Below are 22,303 nucleotides of genomic sequence, written 5' to 3' on the forward strand. Positions count from 1 at the left end.
CTATAGAAAGAAACATAAAACACAAATAGAAGTGTGTAATTGTTTTAAGCGTAGATAGGCAATGGATAAATTGATTATTTATAAGACTTTCAATCCACTTTTTTCCCTTAAAAATAAAGAACATTTATAGAAACATTTCATCAAAGATGATCATATTCAATATCAACAAAACAGAGCATCTCGAATCAATATTGGGAAAACAAATGAAAAAAAATTAGAAATCTAAATTTTGGGAGTTACCAAAATGGGTTCTATACCAAGGAACCAAATTTATTGTCATTCCGTGTTCTGTCTTTTTAATTACTTAATGAGACTATATATATATATACATATTTATTTTTTTTTTTTACAAAGCCGCATAAACTGGTAATTCGATAAGTTATTTTTGATAAAAACTCACAAAATTGGGTTGTTTAAAAAAAAAAAAAATTTACAAAGAAGAGTGCCTCACCGCCTCAATTATTTTTTGGCTTTTTTATATTTTATCCACCTGAATTTTGGTCTCAATCTCACTTCACCACCTACAAAAAAAAAAATTGTGTTAATTTACCACTTGAATTAAAAATTTGTTACACCTCTGACTTATTTTGTTTAAATTTTTGTTAAAAATAAAAATATTTTGCTCTTTTTCAAGTTCCTATTGTTAGAAAAATGATTTTTTAAAATTTTATTTGCTTTTAACACAATAAAAAATTAACTTAAGAAAATCAAAACACTCTTATTTTTAATAAAATTTTAGATAAAATGATTCATAGGTGGTATATTGTAACAAATTTTTAATTCAGATGTATATTGACATAATTTTTTGTTTAGATAATAAAGTGAGATTGAGATCAAAATTTAAGTCGGTAAAGTATAATAAAACTTTATTTTTTTTATTTTTTTTTGGGTTTTGGTGGAAAGACAAGCGCCTCAATTCAATTTATGAGGAAAGAAAATATAATATCTGGATTTGAGTCTCTGAACAGAAAGAGAATATAATTTCTGAATCCTGAACCCCATACTCGAACAGTATATATAACTTAATACAAAAGAAAGAAAAATTGGGAAAAAGCCATGGGAGAGGAGGAGCCGGTGATGGTGGGCTCGTCTTCTTCCGCCATAGACTCCTCCAATATTGGGTTTCAGGTACCCACTTGTAGCTGTATGGTTTTTACGAAATTCGAATAGGAGTTATTTTGTAGTTATGTGTTTGAATTTGAATGCAGCTTTTGAAGAAGCAGGGATGGACACAAGGAGCGGGTCTTGGTGCTTCCCAGCAGGTCTGTATTTGTAAACCCTTGATCTTTATTATTTTTTTGGGAATAGAATATGGAAATATTGGTGGAAGACTTGAAGGTTTAATGAATAAACATAATACGCTATTCATGGGTCAATTGTTACTCAGAGTCACCACCTCTCAACAATCCAAAATTGATATTGATTTATCGTTGTTCAGATCTCTCTGTTCAACTGTTTTATTCCTTGCTTCCACAAACCGCTTGAAATGCATGCCTTACTGGTCAGGGTATAGGTAATGTTTAGATTTTAGAATGATTATCAACAATTGAAAAATGAAGCAAGCTCTCTATTCTCTACTCTCTACTACACACCCCCATGCACATTTCAGGTTTAGGGTTGATAACTAATTTCTTAAATATGCCAAGCAAAGTAGTGAGAAACTGCTCTGGATCAACTAAGACCATATTCGATATCTGTCACTCACAATAAAAGGTCAGAATTCTGTTTAAAAACTATTTGGAAAGAACATCACAAAAGGAAAAATAGAATAAAGCCTTCATCCCCAACTAAACTTAGAAAGATAGATTTTCAGTTTTTACACTAGCTCTAGACAATGCAGGGGTTGCGACCTACGAACTTGGGTTCCAAGTTTTCATGGTTGGCTATACTTCCACATATGAATAATTTTAAAAGTCCTATATAGTAATCCAGAATAACATGTAGAGCGGTCGAGCCCACTAATTAAAACCTAACCTGGACAACCATCCCAAGAACCATCTGTTAGGATGATCCAAAAAGCCAAAATGCCTTTTACTCTAATAAAAGCCAAAATATTAGATTTGGACAGCAATCTTTCAACTGCTCCAAGCTAGTTTTGGGAACCTTGTCAAGTTACCATGCTATCTCTTGAATCAGTTTTTCTTATTCACTCATACCAAGCATATTGTTTGCATAAACGTGTCTTTTTCTATGTTGGACTGTTATACAATTACATATACGCACACGCACACACACACACGTGTGTGTTTTTATGTTTGTATATAAATGAGTCATTAAATTTATCTTGTCAACAGGGTAGGTTAGAGCCTGTTCAAGCTTACTTGAAGGACAACAGACGAGGCTTAGGAGCAGATACCTCAGAACAGAAATTCTTGCTGGTTTCTGAAAATTCAGATTCTAGTGGAAAGTATGAAAAGGTTAGGTTCATTGGCATTGCTAGTTTGTTCCTGAAATTCATCTCTTTTTCCTTGTAGGCAATGAGAGCCTGATTTAAGGCTAATAAACAAATTGCATTAGAAAATCATAAAAAAGGGCACAAGCTAAAGGAACTTGGAAGAGTGGTTGTTGAATCTGTGAAAGGAGAAGTGCACATAAGCAAACTAAACAAGAATGTATTCCACCTAGAAATGTGCATCAACGATCTAAATGATAAATTATCTGTAAATCTAAGTGGAAGAATGGAAGAATAATTTTTTTAAGGAAAAGGTAAGAGGAGAACATAATCCATTGTAAAGCTCTTGGGAAGCTGCCAGAGTACTATATATGTTCAGAACAATAACTTCATGCATTGGGTTCAGGAGGAAGAAGGTACGAGAAAGGACATGATGGTTTCAAGTTGTCCATCAACAGCCATCAATTCCTCCAATATAGGCTTTCAGGTATTATCTCACTGTCTTTGTATATATAGTTTTTCTTTAAAAGATTTCGATATTATACTACCTTTTGGTTTGATCATTTACTCATTGTCTTGTGATTGGTGTTATGCAGCTTTTAAAGAAACATGGTTGGAAAGAAGGAACTGGTCTTGGGATTTCTGAGCAGGTTATTATATTGATATCTCTTTGCTTTGTTCACTCCTATTTTTGTTTAATAAAAATCATCATCATAAAGAGAAAAACTTGCATGGGACGGACATATACGCCCTATGTGTCTCTCTCTCTTCACGTGACCTAGAATGTTCCTTTGTTCGGTCATCATTTTATAAGTCTGTTAAAAAAATAATTTTATAAGACACATCAAACACAATGATTTATGAAATGGGGGTTTTCAAGTTTTGTTTTCTTTGCTGCACCTTAACTTTGTACTAAATCCTACTAGTTATCTTGATGGAATGTCTGACTAGTTAATTTATCATGTAAACAGGGAAGGTTGGAACCTGTACAAACATACTTGAAGAATAATAAACGGGGCCTGGGAGCAGATAAATTACAGAAGGCACCAAAGCCCCCTAGTTCTACTTTGAATCGTAAAAATGACCAGGTGAGTTCATTTGCATGCGTAGTCATAAATTCAAATATTCAATTCTTTTTTATTCGTTTTGTCCTCTTTTCCAGCCATGAAACTATGTTAAAATATGAAGTGATATTGAAGATATGAAGAAATTACTAATTATGTTATTAGATAGAGGGGAGCTTCATTTAGAGAGGATGTGTTTGACCATGTAAGAGGCTATAAGTATTGCTGGATGTAGAGTAGGTACTTATTTTCTGCTGACAAATTAAAAGACCGACGCAATACAAATTGATCAATAACAAGAGCTACTTTTAGAATTAGTGAGAAAAAAGGATAACTCTTTGGTAGGTTTGCTTATGCCAAGGTGTTGGATCAATGATTCACTCAATACATAGAAGGAAGAAAGAAGTTAAGTGGACTATTTTAACTGGCCACATTCTATTGGACAGCTAATTATCTGCTTTTTTTAAATCTTTTTCTAAAGAAAATAAATCTATTATTTTTTTATTTTATTTATAGAATCTCTTGTTTGTACCTTGTACCCAAGGATGAAAATATCCATCTACATACCCATATTTTCATTGAAATTTTTGTGTTTTGAAGCCACCGCTATCAACTTATCAATTATAATGCGATGCTTAATTAAATTGTGTTTTGCATGTATGTGTTAATAGCAGTGACCTGCACTTTTTCCCATCATGAGTCAAATATCGTGGAGAAATTATTTAATGAATTTTTGTATGTTTATACAAAATTTCTGTTGTTTCTGTAAATTTTACCATTATCTCCACTGGTATGAACTACTGATATATTTACTGATACCAATCATATGATTGACCTGCATATGAGAATAATTTATAAGAATGCTGTTGGTTCGTAGGAGCTGCATTCAAAAAAGTCCAAGGGACTCTCAAAGAAGATGAGGAAAATGCAGGAGTTAGAAAAGAGATTGCAGGAGAAGGAATTTGAGCAGGCCTTTTTCAGGGAGTTCTGGCCAGATAATGTTTGATGGAAGAAATGCATCAAAACTGGTCATTGTCTTGTCCCCACCTTGCTTTTCATATTTTAGTTTCTGTACAGATGTGATTTATTTTTTAATTGAGTTCATGTTATAAAGTGTATAGTGGCCATATTACACACCACAAAAATCTAATGTGCCAATGTGTCGCGTGAAGTTAGATTGTTCACATCGTAGATAGAGTTGTATCCAACATCAAGTGTAGAGGTCGTTGATAAAACCAAGGAAACATATTTGCTTGCGTTTATTTCTAACAGGGCTTATTTATTCCATACAAGCAAAAGTTGATGAAGGTTTGAAACTCATGTGTGAATTTTTATGCCCTTTAGCATAAAGATAAACTTCAAGCAGCAGAGATAGTGATTTTTATATAGCTTATCCAACAAAATTCAGCTTGCTGAAATACTCTAATGGGAAAAGATAGCTTAAAAATACTTGCCTGTTAAAACAAGGAAATACCAATGGATTAATAGTTTAATACTTTACATAGATCGTGGCCAAAAAAAATACTTCACATAGATGAATTGATTCTGCAACCACCATGGCCCTTCGCATTAATTCTATTACTGGATGGACCCGTACATTTACAATCTAAATGACAGGAGTTAAAAGGAAAATGGGGTGTGTTTGGATAAGATTAGTTAGTTGATTTATGATATTATAATTGTTAGAAGTAATTAGGGAATACAACAAATTTACATGTAATGCTTTAGAAGATGGGTTATCAAATAATAACATAATACATAGACAATAAAGAAATTAATAAAGAAATATGAGTTGAAAACAAACAAATTTATCTATCTACCTGCTGAATATATGAAAGGATTTTTCAAAAAAATTATGGAAAACCTGAACTCGTGTAATATACTAAGGGACCCAGTACCAAATTAAGTGGAAATTAAATCCATTTGGTCATTTACAATTTTATAGTAGGCATTATACACGACGGATGTTTATGATTTCTTTTTCTTGTTATCATCAGGTTTAATGAGTTGAACAGGAGCTGCTGGTATCCTGACCCACCATTCTCTAATCCGCCTCACCCACCGGTCACTACTTTCTTTCCTATATGGCATTTTCCTTGTAAAAGCCTCCAGAAATACTAGCAGGATTATATATCTCAGAGGCACAAATGCAAACACTGCTGCCATGAAAACCAGCAGTATAACAATCCTGTCCGTCGCCTGCCAGACAGACCAATTTTGAATATATAGCACATTGGTGGGAGAGAGATAGTAAAGAAACTCTTAATAGAAATTTAAATGATATCTTATTTCATGTTCAATCTGTTGGTGTAACATATTGCAAATATCAACAACTCAATCTATAATAGTAAAGTATGAGAGCTGAAGAATAAAGGGAAACACAGGACTTTAACAAGTTTAACTGGATTGCCTTACATTTCAATGCAGAGAACTTAAGATGCAGTTATCTAATATTATTTTTTGATGAATTTTATAATGCCATATGCAGTTACATTAAGATCAAATAAACACCCAACAATAAGTTAAATTGGCTGAACTTTCTACCACTGAACCACAGGTTTATTCCAATTGAAAAATGCGCTTATAAAAATCCATATCCCATGTATACCAGTTTTGCTAGGAAAATTAGCATGGCTTCGACACATACCTGTGGAAGAACTGCAAAAAGGAGAGCTCTTATCTTCAGGAGAATAATATTCCCAGCTCGAAGTAATGCTTCAACTTGTGTGATGGCTTCTTGCAATGTCAGCAGCTGCTCTACTGCATTTCGGTTATGGGGAGGTGTTATCCTGAATGGTTCTAACGGTTTCCCTTTGTTAAAAAGCCTGCACCAGAGCATGAGAACTGCAAGGAATACACAAATGGATGGCAGTATATATCTGATCCAACCCCTGTACATCAAAATTAACAGCTTTGTTATTACTTATTTTCATCCAAGCTATTGCTAATATTTTTACATAGGGATCAAACTCAATAAGGGGGCCACATGCTCCGAAAATCCAGATTTAACAGCCATACAAATGGAGAGGAGCATTTCCGGTATGGACAGTCAAAAAATTATTAATACTCTTGGGACCAGGCATGGATAACTCCAGTCACAGACAATTACCTTACTATAGAGTAGCTGGTCAACACCAGAAACACTGTTGATTTGTAAGGGTCTTCCCATGATGCCAAAAGTTGAACACGGCTAGCTAATTCAATAACTGGAAACAGTAGTTCCTACAAGTAAAAAACAATGATCTTCACAGTAAAAACATAAGAAATTAAATGTGTAAGCTTTACAAACGTTATAGCAATGAGCTTTCAAAGGAATGAAAGCTACAGGTTGAAACAAAACCTTAATAATTGTGTATATTATAAGTATGTCTGTCCTGTCTCTATCCACATTATACTATGGGATTCCATTAAAGTAGAAAATGAACACCCAAGTACAACAAAAAGATATCACAGGATTTAGCCATAATGCAGAAGTTATAAATTGTTTTCACATCAATATGGCTTGCTGGATGTACTGCAATGGTTCAACAGATTTTTCTTTTATTTGGTTGAGCAGGAGGGACAGTACGGTTATCACCTATTCAAGAACAGATTTAGAAACCAGGCTCCCAGCTTAAAGTAGGGAGAAACCCCTTCATCTTTCCTCCACTATGAAGAACAAAATATAATCTCTCATAAATAAAACACTAAAAATAGATTCATCCTTAAAGGCATTTTTTTTAACATTTCTAAGTGCTTTCCTTCCTCTCTAATATTATTCTCGGAAAAAATGGAAAGTGTTTTGTTGGCTTGGAAAACCCAATTTAACATGAGAAGTTCAGTATTGACCTTCATTATTGCAACATTTGTATCAATCCCATCCACCTTCACCTCGTCCACAGTTGCCTGTGCAGCTTCAGCCCTCCCTGTGTCCAATATTGACTGTTTCACTGCCATTTCCAAGGGATTAGTCTCACCAACACAAACATCTCCGACTATTATTGGTTGTCCATCAAGGTTTACTTCTTTTTGTACTACGAATCCAAGTTGAGTAAGTGCTATAAGTGAAATTGGAGACAGTTTTGTCTGCCGTTTTGCATATGGACTCCCAGAAACATCCTGTTGGGCAGCACCGCAATTCAAAAGGACCAATCGACTTGACAAAGTTTTCAAAATCGAGTCTCCTCTTGGAAGACTTTCAGCAAGGTTAAAAGCAAGTAGGGTTTTATAATGAGATGAAAAGAAGTGGAAGGCTTCTCTAACTGCACGATATCGGAAGATGCCTAGAATAGCCCTTGCCAGTACTTCTGATTTCTGAATCTCTTTAAGATTGTTTTTCCGAATAAACATGTGCACACGCAAGATCTCAAGACAAATATCCAACCAATAGTCTCGGCGAGAATTGCCTTTGAATTCAGGAAACTCCAAATAAACTGGCTCTGCTCTGTAAATAAATTATAAAACAATTAAATAAAAAAATAAGTTAATCATGATCTGTAAATAAATAAATTGAAAACAATTAAATCATGATCCTCATAAATAAATAAGTTCCGTGCTATGTATATATGTCAACAGATAACATACACAGAAGTTGATTTGTACATAATGGCTTTATCGAAAAGACGAGCACCCAATGGTCCAGTCAATTCAGGTTTTATGACCTGCTTCATATCTGTTGCCAGATCATATCTAACAGCTTTGTCATACAAACCAACTCCCAGTGATTCAAAGTACAGCGCAGAATTGGTCAGTGTCAACCGCCCTACAAAAACAGAGATGGATATAAAACACTTTCCAGATTTATATAATGCATACAAAACTGAAACACATTATCAAAGCTTGCCACAATTGAGATCATGACCAGAATTAGTCAGAGCACTTTTGAAAAGTTTCCGGGAGAAAAAAAAAATCAAGCATCTGTTAAAAGAACAAAACATTTAAGACAATGGGTATGAAGAAGACCACAGCGAGCTCATGTTACAAATAACATCACCTAGTATCAGCATGCTACAGACATGAGTTCCAAACTGATGGAAACCTCATTATGAAAACGTTCCATGCAGAAATTGCAAGGATATTTGTGATCACAACATAGTATGAAGTGTGCTTTCCAAGAGGTCAGCTAATGAGATAAGGTCACATGAAGCACATCATTGAACTGGTGGTTTGACAAACCTGACAGATATTAGCAGGACCAGTGCCTAGCTAAGTAGGAACTGATCTTTACAAATAAAGGGGGAAAAAATCCAAGACACAACTAACAAGTCTATCTGGGAGATAAAAGTGCAATTGTACATGTGTCAAGATCAGATGTGATTGAATCACCATCTTTACCCAGAAAAGCAAATCTGATGTGATCTTTATTTATCTTTTATTGGGTACCCAAGAAAAAACAAAGTCAATAATCTGTATCGGAATTCAAAAAGGATCGCTTTTTATCATATCATTAGTAGACCATGCCCAAGGTACAGTCGTGTCTCAGAATTATATTAGCCCTAAAGTTTGTGGTTTTGAAGTAACCTGGAAAACCAAATTTACTAGATGCAATAATATTTTGATCCACCTTCAGGAATACCATCACTTACCAGGCCACAGGGACATCCCAATATGTTGTAGCACTGGTTGAGTGGGAACTGTACCATCAACATCAAGGATGATTTCTTCCTCTGTGAGCTGAAGATTTCCAATGGAAGAGGCCAATGCATTTTTGGAAGCCTTAATGATCCTGCAGAAGAGCCATTTATTATAAAAAAGATTGATAGTATTCTGCTTATAAAGATACAAAATATAGAAAAAATACGAACCAACAAGAAACAATAACATGAAGGGGCACACACACACTTTTAGGCTTTTAGCTATAACCAATCAAAAGTAGATATCCACATGCCGCACCCAACACACCACAGACATTTCACCAGATTTCACCACCATTCCAAAGGGACTGATGCACCCATATGCACACATGAGAGAGAGAGAGAGAGAGAGAGAGAGAGAGAGAGAGAGAGAGAGAGAATTGTACAACCAAACCCAGAAAACCTTCAACACTGCTTCAGCAATAAACCCATCATAGTTAGTACTCTCTCTCACACACACTGTTTCTTTTTTCAGTTGGTTTTTTTTTTTTTTTTTTTTTAAATTTTGGTTTTCTGTTCCTTAGCAAGATAGCAACACTTTTATTCTTTTTCTCTCTGATATATAACCTAAATCTAACAACCAAAGCTAAAGTTAATATAGTTTGATAGAGGAAAATGTATTTCTTACTAGTTACCAATAAAGTATACACCATTTTCATATCATTGCTCAAGGTGTAGTGCATGCATGGCCCAACCCCCTTGATTGCACCATATCATATATGCATCATTTTGTACAAACAAATTTTAGAAATGGTTTCCATGTATAGCATATTTCTTTCATATAATTAAGTTTTTCGTGATTGTCTGTTTCACCTTGAGGCTTGATATAGAGTTAGGGACTACGCATGCTGCAAATCGAAGTTAAAATGAACAAGAATTTGACCTTAAAAGCGACATCGAACCAAAGGGTGGCAAAGTGATATAAGGCCATGCCACAAGGATTTAAACTTACATGTGAATTGGGGTAAAAGTTTCACTGCAAAAAGGAAATGGAAATCACACAAATGATAACAATCAAGGAGCAAAATAATACTTTTCGAGGCTTCGTATGTATTTGTCATATACAAGGAAATGAAGTCGATGGCCAGAAGAGCTTGTGAGTGCATCATAAAGATTGTGGACAGTTATTATATCTGCAACAGCAGCACAGGCAGGAGCTATTCGTGCAAAGGCCTCCAACCCAACAGTTTTCTTGTCATCAACCTGAAGGAGAAAGCATAACAAACATAAATATCAGTACTTCTTGGAAGTCATGACAAAAATGTCTCAATAATTTGAAACTAAGCCGTCCTATGAATATGACTAGGTAACATTGGTATAATGTGCTACTTGCAGATAAAGAAACAAGGCAATTGATGAAGAAATGAACCTGAACAGCCATTTTTGTAGAACTTGAATAAAAAAGCGACCAACCATCTTCATCCTCTACTTCCTGGTTACTGCAAGAAGGGGTTTCCTGTAGTTGAAGATGGTTCAGGCACCATCGTCAAGCCAAAGTAGAAGAAAAAGCTTAGGACCTACACTTGAGAGTTTCTGACTAAATATTAGGAAGAAAAAAGTCTCTATTATCTTAAAATATCAACAGATAACAATGAGGGGCTGTCTCACTTTGTCTAGTGGGTTACTCTCAGCGCTGGGCGACTCCCATGCAAGCATCATGTCAAATGTCATACGACAGAACTCCTTGTCACTCAGATAATCTGGGCGACTACTCACTACATGGAGTGCTTGGTATGAGCAAAATTCCAAAAAATTCCTAGCATAAGTCAAAAGTTCCTTAACACTTTCAGGTAGCTGTGTGTCAAAATGATGCTGTAATTCTTCAGTAGGGATTTGAAGAATCCTGCGGCAGCATGAAATGCATTTAGAAGCGTAGTAGTAGTAGTAAGATAAAAAAAAGTATCAAAGGGTCCATTTGGTTATGCTGCAATATTTAAAAAATAGACATCAAATTTCCTTCCCCATGTGGAACACACTCAACAGTGCTCAAAGCGAAACGGTTTACAAGGTGTAAGACAGACTAGATGGGATGGTAGAAGGTTTCATCCAACATTACTTTTGACAAGTGAGATTTAATCCAGCAATAATGACACAAAATGAAGGAGGAGGAATTTATTTGTGTAATATCCAGACATGGAAAAAGCATATATTGAAAATGTCGAAACCGAAGCTTAAACAGTGGGTCACATAGTTATTGCTCATGACAAATTTCAACCTCATTTTTACTATTGTTCGATGGACCATTTTTAAAATGGTGAGCTTGGTATGGGACGCCCAGCATTCTAAAATCCAAGCAAATGTACGTATAAAAGACATTCAGATGAATCTTTATAGCCGCACTTGAATTGGCAAAACAAATGAAACCCAAATGCAGTGCGCAGTGCTAATTCTTAGACTTAAGAGTGTAGAACAACTCCCCCCTCTCAAAAAAAAAGAAAAAGAAAAAGAAAAACAACTGTGACCCAAATAACATGCATGTAAACGTAATGAAAAAATCTTTGTTTCTGGATTTAATGCAAAAGAAAATAAATATGAAAACCAACAGATATGGATACATATAGGGTGTAAAAGAAAAAAGAGGGAGGAAGAAAGGGAATGACTTGGAACAGCGAGAGACGACGGAATTGGCGAAAGGAGAGAGCTGAGGAATGGGTTTTGGAGAATTGACAGCGGAGGAAGGGGAGTCTTGTTCATCTCCATTGGACTTGTTGCGGCTGAAAAGGGATTTCAGGGACTTTTGATGGCTTCTTGTCAAGAAACCGTCCAACATTCCCAACTTCACGTTCTCCATTTTATTATTTTGTTTGGTCTCATCCATCTCATCATCGATACCAAAATCAACAACAAAACAAATAACTCAATAACTCATAACAAATTAATTTACGGACGTTTCTTCATTCCTCTACTTTCTGAGATTTGAGAAAATTATTGACAAAAAAAGGGGAATCAGATGCGTCAATCCAATTGTAAAACTAACACACACTATAGCCTGTCTATTAGACTATTACGCTATTAGAGATCGAATATGAAATTTGGGCCGACCCTAAACAGAGGCCCAAATTAGATGTAGAAACAAAGACAAGTACTGAATTGAATGGGCTGGGCTACCAGCCCACAATCTCTTGGTCGGTTGGTTGACTGATGAGTTCAGACTTGAGACTTGAGATAGCTGCTTTTTTTTTGGTCGAATAAGATAAGATGGCTGCTTATTGCAGCGGAGAAGAGGAATAGATAATAGAGAATAGTCGAATAGAGAGAGATAGAGAAGACGATGGGTCAAGTTCAAAGCCAGGCGGAGGCAGAAATAGTGGATCGACAAGGCCACCGGGTCTCCTCCTCCTCTGCTGTTTCCATGGACTCTCTTATTGCGGGTACGGACCTCTCTCTCTCTCTCTCTCTCTCTCTCTCTCTCTCTCTCTCTCTCCACCTCCTCCGTTCGTATTAGGTATATATAGGCTACCATTATTCCCATCAGGCTATGGGTGCTGTTTGCGGAATTTGTTCGAATTCATTTTTTCTTTTTATTATTTGCTTTATGCTAAAAAGGCTTCTTTTCTTGTACAACTTATTGTCCAATATCCAAGCCTAAATGTTTGCTCAACGGTACGATCACTGTGGTGCAGGTGCTTCAATAATTCTGAATCTTTGTTTGCCTTCTTGCACTCTCAATTTGTTATGATATCATCTAGAGAAAACTTTGAGATGTCATTTAATACACCAAAATCTTGCAACGGAACAAAACTCAAGTCCCCAAATATAAACATTAATTATAACAGTCCTACTTTGCACGATTACTGCCAAAATTGGCGGATATTTACTTTATTGGATTGCACTACTTTAGGCATCAACTGTGCAACTAATTTCACATACTAGTAGACAAGGTTTTCTTTAATTTGCCTCTACGCTCTTCTGTATAAGGTTTAACTCTTAGAGACAACTATGCTATTTGTGTTTTGAAACCTTAATTTCTGGAACATTGTTTTCCTCATCATTGGCTACTAGTTGATAAACTTTACAATGTTGTGCATGTACAGAAGCTGCAACATATGGCAATGATGGGAATGAGGTTGGTCCATTTCAAAGACAAACTTGTTTTTGTTAAAGGGGTAGGGCGGGGTGTTTGTAGGTCATAGGGTTTATGTCTTGCCAATAGGATATTTATTTTTAAAAAGGGCATACTTCCTTTTCAATTAAGAGTGGCAATTAAAGAAGTTGAACTATGCATTTTGCAGTCTCTTGATGCCAAGGCTCAGAAGGCACTGGAATGTCCTTGCATTGCTGACTTACGAAGTGGCCCTTGTGGGCTTCAGTTTTCTGAGGCATTTCTCTGTTATCTTAAGAGTACGGTGGAAGAAAAGGTAATTTCTAACTATTACTAAATACAATTTATGGGCTCCTTGTGCTGCAAATAGGATTATTTACCTCGTTGTGGCATGTTATTCTGCTACAGTCTACAGACTATATATTATTACATTCAAGTCCCTTTGTATGTAACAGAACAACATAATCTATAATACGGCATATTTATCAACTCTTTTTTACTTACTTGAAGTTGAATGTAATAACATAAAACATGTAACGTAAGATATGTCATAACTAGAAGGTAACATCACTATAAAAGAGAAGGCAAAGAAGAAAGGAAAAATAGGTCACATAAACTGAGTTGCCTCAAAATTGGAGCTAGTACTAGGATGTAGTTCTGGTCTAAAAACTATCATTTATTGACCTGGATTCTTAGACTTTCTGCTTGTAGGTATTTTTAAAGTTGAAAAAGAATCCACTTAGTTTGATTTAATGATCCATCTGGCTGCCAAAGATACTGGAGATCAGGAGAACATTTTTAATAATGGCTTGGCAAAGACATTTTTCATATATTACTCCCTTTTTTCTTCCCTTCTGCCGGATGACAAATTCCTTAATTGATTAGCCAATTCTGGTTATGGTTGTGCATAGATGCTATTACTTCGTTAGTTACAATGTTGGTCTGTTTGTACCTACTGAATACTGATGATGCAATCAAGTGAATGTCCGGTTGGCTGTAACTACTACAATTTTGATGGTTTTAAGTTGAAAATCCATAAATTTTACTGTCATTAGATGGTCCTGTTTCATGCGGAAGTAAATATATCAATAAAATCTCTGAATTCTCTACAAGTTATTGACGTGAATTCTTTTTTCTTTTTTTCTTTCTTGTAGGGATCAGACTGTGTGCATCCATTTGTAACTTTGCAGAATTGTATTAAGGCAAATCCTGATGCTTTTTCTAAAGACATTTTAGAAGAAGATGAAGTTAAGAAAGATGAAAAGCGGACCCAGAAGTACAAAATCATCCCTCCCACATGGTCCACAGAATCTCAAAGCCCAAAATCGAAGCTTTAGGAGAAAGATGTAAACCTCATTTATTCACATAGGGAACATAAACCATTGAGTTATTTGATAAATAAAGTTGGCCTTTTACAGTTTTACTGAAGATGCTCAAGCATTGTTCCACATTTATTTGTTGTAAAAGAAAAATTCTGAAAGTTGAAGCTATTTACTGATTTAGTAGGAGGGGGGAAGTTGAGCATACGTTTGGTGCATGATTTCTGTAATGAAAAATTGTACTTACCCTAATTAGTAATCTCTGCCAAGGTATGGCAATTAAGGGTTTTGAAGTGAATGTGCACAGTGCACATTGAATTTTTTTTCATTTTTTCTGGTAAAAAAATTTATAATGTGTTTGAATTGAGAGCAAAGAATAAAGATACAAGAGAATCTTAAATTTTCTCTTGTTTCTATGGTTAATTATTGTGAAATTGGAAAAAATAGAAGAGTTTTGTTGGAGCCTCGAATTTTCTTCAGTCCTTTTTATTTCTTTTTCTTATTGTGTAAATGGAGAAATTTAGTGCAATAAAAGTGAGATTTGTAATTTTTAGAACCATTTGGACGGAATGACTGAAAATTAGGGACTCGAATTTGAATTTTTTTTTAAAAGAAGAATTAATCCCCATATAAAAAAAAAATAAAAAATTGATTGATCTGCCAGCTACCTAATTAAACGAAGAAAGAAAGAAGAAGATAAAAAAAGTTGTAAGCAGAATAGATTAGAATAGGGTAGCAGCGAGCGGCAAGCGAAGTAGCTGAGTGAGGAGAAGTGAGTTGGCGGTTTGTTGAGAGTGATGGCTGTTGCTTTTGCGACTTCCTTTGCTTCCCAATTACTTCCCGGCGGAGCCGCCAAGAGTCCTCCGCCGTTGGTATTTCATTCTTCTAGACTGAGAGTCAGAGCAAGCAGACCCTTTTGCGTTGTATCCGCGGCGGCGAAGAGTAATTCCAATCCGACTACGACGAGTCCTAACCAAAACAAAAACAGTAAAGTGGAAGAAGAAGAAGAAGAAGAAGAAGCAGTCGTCGAAGAGGTGGAAGAAGATCTCCCCTGGATTCAGGAGAAGGCCTTGGACCTCGTGGAGTTCACCGGCTCCGTCACCCAGGCCATTCCTGGACCCAGAGTCGGCTCCAGCTCTCTCCCTTTGATTCTGGCTCTTCCTCTCGCCTATGCCGGTCTCACTTTCGTCGTTGCCTTTGTCAAGACCCTCAACAACTTGTCTTCCCCTCGACAAAAACGCAAGAGGCTGGTCGGTCTGCTTCTCTCTTTTTCTCTCAATTTCTTTAGGGTTTGGGATTTGGGCTCTGAAAATTCATTCTCTTGTAACAGGTCAATAAAAATGCTATGCTATGCAAATCAATAGACGACTTGTTTCACAGTGGCGCTGATCAAGTCACACCTCAAGCCTTGAACCAACTTGTGGAAAAGGTGACATTCTACTCACACATATGCAAATCATGTGTCTGTAACCAATAACTTCTCTATAGTCTACACCAACAATGTAATGCATAGTTATAATTTAGGATCTCCTGATAACGCTTTTGTCAACTGCTGAACCAAGCGACTGCCGGATTATTTCTCATTTCAAATTTGTTAATTCACTCAATTGGATTGATGGCTTTCCTGGGCATCTTTTTGACTGCGGCTCTCTTCTTGCCATTTTGAGTTTGATAACAACCCTTCATTCGTATCCAGACAGGTTTTGGCATGGAGGAGATTTTGCGCAAGTACATTCGGTATACTTTGAACGAAAAGCCATTCAACCCAGACATGGTTGTCAACTTAATTCAGCTCAGAAAAGCTTCCATGTTCAAGGATTCTGAGGTTGCTCAGATTCTAAATGAAATTTCAAGAAGAATTGTGCGAGACAAAGGTAACTCATTGAACTACTGCTCTCATTACCTGTGAGCTAAAAGAGATGGGTGCTACTTCATCTACTACTACTTCTTTTGATTACTTTCTCCATATATCATTATCTCTTCTTTATTTGTTCTTGTATGTGTGGTATTGCTTTTTTCATCCATGTATTGCTAAGATACATTGAACTAAGTGGCTTGCTTAATCTTCTAATGAACATATATAGCATGAAAAGTTAGAAGAATTCCTTCCAAAACTGTGCTATCAGATGCTGACAGCTTGTTTGTGACTTCCAGGCCCAGTTGTAATGGATGTGTCAGGTTATACTGAAAGGGGTTTCAAGAGAAAGCTAGCTGTTCAAGCCCTTTTTGGAAAGGTTTTCTATCTGTCAGAGGTAAGGAGCTGAACAGTCAAACTGCTTGTATGCTTCAGTTTTTCTCACTCTCCTTTTTCTTTTTGTATAAAATCTTACTCGTGTAGTTGTATAATACACATAACCCCATTTTGTGCTAATCTTTTCAATTATGATTTTGTTTGATTTGTGGTAAAAAATTACCTCATGATAAGAAAATATATAGCACTTATTTGGTTTAAGTTTCCAAATTAGTTCTTACCAGTTGTCCTGCCTCGGAGAAATTCTTGCATAGAACTGGTTTATACTTTATACCCCTCTCATGTTCACCCCATAGCGTCCTGGTCACATAACCAATTATTGTGAGAGAGGTGTTGTATACATTCTTTGTATGCAAACTTTTTTACCTGACTTGAGATGCATTAGTCCTTGGAATAGTCAAGCATGTGTGTTACGCATGTGAGGGTTATGGTCCAAACACATGACACCACCAGTTAATTTATCTAATTGGGCCCCTAAAACATTTTTGTCCAAAGGTGGTTGAGATGCTGAATTGTGGACACCAAAATGGATGTCATTTGGTAATATGACCTCAAAGATTCTAACTTTTACAGAAGCATGATGTGAGTACGTGCCCGACATGGAAATTTTATGCGCTAAATTTGCTTGCACCACATGTTTAGCTCCCATTCTGTAAAAGAGCCTTTTTTTTTTTTTTTTTCTTTAGAGAAACCCACATATTATCACTAATCTGAATTTGTAAGTTCTGAGTAGCCAGTTAATGTTTCCTTGGTTTTTGGGGCATTGTATGGTAATCTTGCTTTGTTACATCTTGGTTATTTTGTGAATTCCTTGCCTTCAGTATGTTAATAATCTTCATGGAAAATTTTGGCAGCTGCCAGAGTTTTGTTCAAGGGATAGCTCCTTAATTGTCAAAGAGATATTTGGTGTTACAGAGTAGGCCTCTATCCTTTATTTCTAACTCTCAAATATTTCTTGTTAAAAAATGATGGAAAAGAAATGCTAAACTATATATATGTCATTTGAATGTTTTACCATGCCACTTTTTTTTTTTTGGGGTGATCAGAACAAGACTTTAAAATCAATGTTTTCTGTGCTCATGATTAAATTTTGTCTCTTTCTTCTTAATCCCAGTGAAGATGCAGACACATTACGGATACTTACACTCTCTGAAGCTGGAGATATAGATTCGCTAGAAAAGATGGTTGATGTTTCAGATTCAGAAGATTCTGGCTAGGGCTCCGGCACATAAAAGGATTCTGGCCATGCCTAAACGAAATCTTTTTTTCTTTTTCTTTTTCCAGATCATGAGGAGTTACAAAATTTTGTTGGGAGCATCAGTTGAAATTCTGTCACATAAAGCGTGTATTAACTGCATTTTTAAATAGGACAATATTCGTTATATACCTGCAAGTTACTGGATATCTGTGGAGATGCAGTAATATATGGTGTTCTTTCAGAGAGGTGATATACAAGTTGATTGCAAAACTATTGTGCATGGGCATTTGGTTGTGTTGTGCCATGACAAGGCTGAGATGTCATCTCCATCCTCGACCATATGTCATAGCAGAACACAGCGGACATCCCTCTAGAGTCTAGAGCAGGTGGTGTTGCCTTTGTATCATGATAAATTCGAGACCAGATCATACAACCCTGCAGTCCACACTCCAATCAGCATCTTCATGCACCGTAAGCTCCACAAGGACCACAACCCAGTTCAAGGTTCAAACTATGGAAAACAAAGGAATGCATTACCTGTTTATAGTAAGTATGCACAGGCCAAACTTTTGTCAAATTCCCTATTTAGAATCCCTCCATGCTCGGTGACTTAGGCATCATAGTCTTTGACATTCTAGGCTTTCTAGCCCAGGACACTGGTATCACTTTGATAATTCGTCTATTTTTTTAAAATTATAATTAATGTTAATAAAAAAATTACATTTAAATTTAATCCAATCTTACTCATGTTATTACATGATCTTATATAAGATTATATAAATTTTTGGATGTTTTTCGTCCTTATGTAAATAGTAGTTTTTAGTGAAATACGATTTCTGCATAAATTCCCAACTAATAACCAGCAATACCAACTAGTATGTACCAACCAGACCAACCAAGAAAAATCAACAAATGACGGAAATTCCAAAGCCAAGAACTTTGGACTTGAAGTGACGCACCACAAACAACGAACAAAGTAACAAGAAGGCCTCCTTCAGCGGCCAAAAAAAAAACAAGAGAGGCCTCCTTGTACTCCAATCTAGAGAAGAAGAAGAAGAAGTGAAGAAAGATGATTCAGCAATCCCAAATTTCAAGAGCTTCTTCTTCTAATTCTTCAATCCCAATTCCAATTCCAATTGGAAAAGCGTTGGCGAACAGGAATGTGGTGCGATGGAGAATAGGAATACGATGTTCGGCCGTGGCGGGCGGAATCGGAACGGGAATGGGAATGGGACCTCACACGGGGAGAGACCCAAAGATAAAGAAAGCGGAATGGTTGAGGCAGAAAGCTCCGCAGGGAAACAAGTATGAGGAGGTGAAGGAGTCGCTGTCCCGTTTGAATCTGAAGACGGTGTGCGAGGAGGCGCAATGCCCAAACATCGGGGAGTGTTGGAATGGAGGTGGAGATGGTATTGCCACTGCCACCATCATGCTTCTTGGGGACACCTGCACCCGCGGCTGTCGATTCTGTGCCGTCAAGACCAGCCGAAACCCTCCACCTCCCGATCCCATGGAACCCATTAATACTGCCAACGCCATTGTCAGTTGGGGTGTCGATTATATTGTTTTGACCAGTGTGGATCGTGATGACCTGCCTGATGGTGGAAGTCGACATTTTGCTCTCACTGTCCAAGCCCTCAAGGTTCCTTTCTACTTCATTCTGAATGCCATTGCCAATTTGCCATGCTTATGCTTTCATTGTTATACAATACAATACCAATACAAACTCACTTTGCAGACTCTCAAGCCTGACATCATGGTTGAGTGTTTAACTTCTGACTTTCGGGGCGACTTGACGGCTGTCCACACTTTGCTGCACTCCGGGCTTGATGTCTTTGCACACAACATTGAGACCGTCAAACGCCTCCAGCGAATTGTCAGAGATCCTCGGGCTGGGTCTGCTGCTCTACCCATTCTCTTTTTCTTTCTTTATTTTTCCCCAAAGGCCTTTCGGTTATATTTTGCTTACTTCTCATCTGCGTCATGCATTTCTCATTGTCGATTTCACTTCTTGTCTGGATATCCCTTTTTGGCAATTTAACACCCTTATGGAATGATATCAAAGAGTGTATTGCTTACTTATCTATTTCCTTGCTCTTCTTAGCTTGCCTTATTTTACCGGGGATAGACAGATGGGTTTCAGGTTAAGTGTGAATGGTAATGAATTAATGTTTGGTCACAAAGGAGCTTACTTTGAAATTCAAATATGTTCCAATAGTTTGCACATGATACAAGGTCTATGAGAAATCGTGAATGTTGCATTATTAATTTTTGTTTTTGGCCACTGCATTATCAATTTACTTGAACAGGAAACTTAGATTAAGAAAAATTCCTTAAACATCTGTCTTGGAATAATCATATATGTCATGGAGTTAGGTCTGCACCCTAGAATAATCACAATTGCTTCCTTTCTGAATTGAATTTAGGAAATTATCTTTACTTTTAAACCTGTTTTGTATTAGATTGCCTCGCTATCCTGTCCAACCAATTGATGCAATTACAAGGGGACCTCTAATTGAAGAAATTAGTGAGATTGAACTGCCTAAATGTCACCTGTTTGCACCAATCCAAATCCAGTTTGATCATATGCTCATATATTAACCATTGGTTTTATTTTTGGACAATGAAACTTGAAAGCCAGAGATAGGCCACATTAACCACTTTGAAAACCTTGATATGGAGAAAACCTGTCCAGGCAGCCCACTTAGAGTCTCTTCCACTGCTCTGTGTGTGTGTGTGTTTGTATTCATGAAACTGTAGATGTGCTTTCCACTCATTTTAACTTAAACCTTCTGTAAGTTGATGAAATGGTCAAAATCTGTAACTCATTTTGAAATTATGCTCACTGCTGCTACTTGAGATTTATATTAAATTCGGTAATGCAGGTATGAGCAGAGCTTATCCGTTCTAAACCATGCAAAACAAAGCAAGAAGGGGATGATAACAAAATCTTCTATAATGTTGGGCCTTGGAGAATCAGACGATGAGTTGAAGGAAGCCATGGCTGATTTAAGAGATATAGATGTTGATATATTGACACTTGGCCAATATTTGCAGGTTAGTTAATATGTATAGCTTTCATGTAGTTAGCTTTGAGTAATTCATGCAAATACATTGGAACTTACAGATTGTGGGAGTGATGTCATTTCATTTGGGTACCCAAGGTTGGACCTGGAATTGAGGTTGTCTAATCTTGTTGCATTCTTAAAGAATGGCTGTGATATCTGTTTATCATGGTAGTTTTTATTTGCCATAACGGATTTACTTTACTATTTCTGAGACAATTTTCAAATGGGACTACGTTACTCCAGTACAATTTTGCCATAGAAATTTTAATTTTAATTGCTTAAATTGCTGCAGCCAACTCCATTACATTTGACTGTCAAAGAATATGTTGCCCCTGAGAAATTTGCTTTCTGGAAGGAATATGGGGAGTCTATTGGATTTCGTTATGTAGCCAGTGGGCCCTTGGTAAGATCTTCATTAATTTTTGCTTGACATCATGATGATCATCTTTTGTTTCCATTATTGAATGAATGCAGTGATCTAGTTTGAGCATAACCTAAACCGAGTTTGATTCTGCTACTTCATTGTGTTGTATATTTCACTCAATGGAGAATTGTATTAAAAACATTTTTTGATTAGATAACTCTTGTTGAGTTCATTTCATCAAGATATCTTTTCCATTTAATTTTTTTTTGGTTGGATGGTTAATTGGTTTAGGTGATCAAGCTCTTCATAACTGCACTTTTGAATTTAATCAAAGAGATCTTGACAAGAAATCTTTGTATTTTTTTTTTCAGGTCCGATCCTCGTATAGGGCAGGGGAGCTATTTGTTAAGACAATGGTCAAGGAAAAGGCTAACAGCTCTATTGGCATAAATTAGCAACTTATGCACTTCCATGTTAATGGCTATCAAAAGGACAAGAATTTGGTGGCATAAGCAGCTGAAAATAGAGCAAGTTATATAAATATCTTCAAAGTCAATGACCAAAAAATTTTGGCTAAATTTTACAAATGTTACCTGTAGTTGGGGTGATGTTTTAATGTTACACTCGTGGTTTTAAATTTTTTTTATTTCACACTTGTGGTTCAATATGTTTTCAATCTCACTTATTTCGTCAAATTAATGTTAAAATTCTAAGTCACCTGATAAGTAAATTTGTCTTTTCAAGTGAAAATTTATTACTTTCTACATAAAATCAAAACTGGGTTGGCCTCTGTGAAAGATATGATAAATCACATGAAAAATACAAGTTAGGGTTGCGAATAAGCATTATGGATTATACTTTAGAGTTACAAATTAATCTGTAACCATAATTCGTAATCTTAATTTGTAGGCTTATTTGTATCCCTAATCCGGAACTGTAATCCAATCATAAAATTTAGCCTATATTTTATCTTTTACATGATTGGTAAGAGAG

The 22,303-nt window shown here is 36.2% G+C and overlaps 5 protein-coding genes across 6 annotated transcripts; 4 read left to right on the plus strand and 1 right to left on the minus strand.

Annotated features, from left to right (window-relative positions):
• Positions 1-923: 923 nt before the first annotated feature.
• On the plus strand, positions 924-5,594 carry LOC147295896 (D111/G-patch domain-containing protein). Of its 2 annotated transcripts, XM_086230272.1 has the most exons (8): positions 924-1,128; positions 1,209-1,262; positions 2,295-2,417; positions 2,799-2,879; positions 2,989-3,042; positions 3,364-3,480; positions 4,334-4,484; positions 5,454-5,594. In XM_086230272.1, exons 1-7 carry the CDS (start codon positions 1,057-1,059, stop codon positions 4,460-4,462), a joined length of 630 nt encoding a protein of 209 aa, XP_086086398.1. In that variant the 5' UTR covers positions 924-1,056; the 3' UTR covers positions 4,463-4,484; positions 5,454-5,594. The 2 variants fall into 2 exon arrangements, with proteins under 2 accessions (XP_086086398.1, XP_086086397.1); XM_086230271.1 differs by lacking the exon at positions 5,454-5,594 and having other exon boundaries at positions 925-1,128; positions 4,334-4,725.
• Positions 5,335-12,016, minus strand: LOC147295897 (polygalacturonase inhibitor (DUF639)). The gene is made up of 10 exons (XM_086230268.1): positions 11,669-12,016; positions 10,677-10,911; positions 10,438-10,524; positions 10,102-10,271; positions 9,021-9,160; positions 8,020-8,197; positions 7,285-7,879; positions 6,566-6,678; positions 6,104-6,347; positions 5,335-5,655 (listed from the first exon to the last, which is right to left on the minus strand). The coding sequence occupies exons 1-10, from the start codon at positions 11,884-11,886 to the stop codon at positions 5,425-5,427; spliced, it is 2,211 nt and encodes a 736-aa protein (XP_086086394.1). The 5' UTR covers positions 11,887-12,016; the 3' UTR covers positions 5,335-5,424.
• Positions 12,017-12,267: 251 nt separating this feature from the next.
• Positions 12,268-14,634, plus strand: MIA40 (Cox19-like CHCH family protein). Its single transcript, XM_086230273.1, has 4 exons — positions 12,268-12,439; positions 13,103-13,134; positions 13,301-13,426; positions 14,265-14,634. Exons 1-4 carry the CDS (start codon positions 12,340-12,342, stop codon positions 14,445-14,447), a joined length of 441 nt encoding a protein of 146 aa, XP_086086399.1. The 5' UTR covers positions 12,268-12,339; the 3' UTR covers positions 14,448-14,634.
• Positions 14,635-15,116: 482 nt separating this feature from the next.
• LOC147295899 (ribosomal RNA small subunit methyltransferase J) lies at positions 15,117-18,084 on the plus strand. The gene is made up of 6 exons (XM_086230270.1): positions 15,117-15,679; positions 15,760-15,858; positions 16,126-16,303; positions 16,584-16,681; positions 17,535-17,596; positions 17,795-18,084. The coding sequence occupies exons 1-6, from the start codon at positions 15,227-15,229 to the stop codon at positions 17,895-17,897; spliced, it is 993 nt and encodes a 330-aa protein (XP_086086396.1). The 5' UTR covers positions 15,117-15,226; the 3' UTR covers positions 17,898-18,084.
• A 669-nt stretch (positions 18,085-18,753) lies between these two features.
• Positions 18,754-22,060, plus strand: LOC147295900 (Radical SAM superfamily protein). The gene is made up of 5 exons (XM_086230269.1): positions 18,754-19,520; positions 19,617-19,774; positions 20,764-20,935; positions 21,239-21,349; positions 21,682-22,060. Exons 1-5 carry the CDS (start codon positions 18,948-18,950, stop codon positions 21,763-21,765), a joined length of 1,098 nt encoding a protein of 365 aa, XP_086086395.1. The 5' UTR covers positions 18,754-18,947; the 3' UTR covers positions 21,766-22,060.
• Positions 22,061-22,303: the final 243 nt, after the last annotated feature.

This window comes from Dryas octopetala, chromosome 2 (assembly GCF_963921425.1).
Source record: "Dryas octopetala chromosome 2, drDryOcto1.1, whole genome shotgun sequence".
NCBI lineage: Eukaryota > Viridiplantae > Streptophyta > Magnoliopsida > Rosales > Rosaceae > Dryas > Dryas octopetala.

Bases quoted from the DNA above. Each gene is read 5' to 3' on its own strand.
- LOC147295896 (XM_086230272.1), top strand. From the start codon at position 1,057: ATGGGAGAGGAGGAGCCGGTGATGGTGGGCTCGTCTTCTTCCGCCATA. The intron at 2,880-2,988 runs GTATTATCTCAC...GGTGTTATGCAG, and splicing joins CCTCCAATATAGGCTTTCAG to CTTTTAAAGAAACATGGTTG. The intron at 3,481-4,333 runs GTGAGTTCATTT...GTTGGTTCGTAG, and splicing joins TGAATCGTAAAAATGACCAG to GAGCTGCATTCAAAAAAGTC.
- LOC147295900 (XM_086230269.1), top strand. From the start codon at position 18,948: ATGATTCAGCAATCCCAAATTTCAAGAGCTTCTTCTTCTAATTCTTCA. The intron at 20,936-21,238 runs GTTAGTTAATAT...AAATTGCTGCAG, and splicing joins CACTTGGCCAATATTTGCAG to CCAACTCCATTACATTTGAC. The intron at 21,350-21,681 runs GTAAGATCTTCA...TTTTTTTTTCAG, and splicing joins ATGTAGCCAGTGGGCCCTTG to GTCCGATCCTCGTATAGGGC.
- MIA40 (XM_086230273.1), top strand. From the start codon at position 12,340: ATGGGTCAAGTTCAAAGCCAGGCGGAGGCAGAAATAGTGGATCGACAA. The intron at 12,440-13,102 runs GTACGGACCTCT...GTGCATGTACAG, and splicing joins CATGGACTCTCTTATTGCGG to AAGCTGCAACATATGGCAAT. The intron at 13,427-14,264 runs GTAATTTCTAAC...TCTTTCTTGTAG, and splicing joins AGAGTACGGTGGAAGAAAAG to GGATCAGACTGTGTGCATCC.
- LOC147295897 (XM_086230268.1), bottom strand. From the start codon at position 11,886: ATGGATGAGACCAAACAAAATAATAAAATGGAGAACGTGAAGTTGGGA. The intron at 7,880-8,019 runs GTATGTTATCTG...ATTTATTTACAG, and splicing joins ATGTACAAATCAACTTCTGT to AGCAGAGCCAGTTTATTTGG. The intron at 6,348-6,565 runs GTAATTGTCTGT...TTTGATGTACAG, and splicing joins ACCAGCTACTCTATAGTAAG to GGGTTGGATCAGATATATAC.
- LOC147295899 (XM_086230270.1), top strand. From the start codon at position 15,227: ATGGCTGTTGCTTTTGCGACTTCCTTTGCTTCCCAATTACTTCCCGGC. The intron at 15,680-15,759 runs GTCGGTCTGCTT...CTCTTGTAACAG, and splicing joins GACAAAAACGCAAGAGGCTG to GTCAATAAAAATGCTATGCT. The intron at 17,597-17,794 runs GTAGGCCTCTAT...TCTTAATCCCAG, and splicing joins GAGATATTTGGTGTTACAGA to TGAAGATGCAGACACATTAC.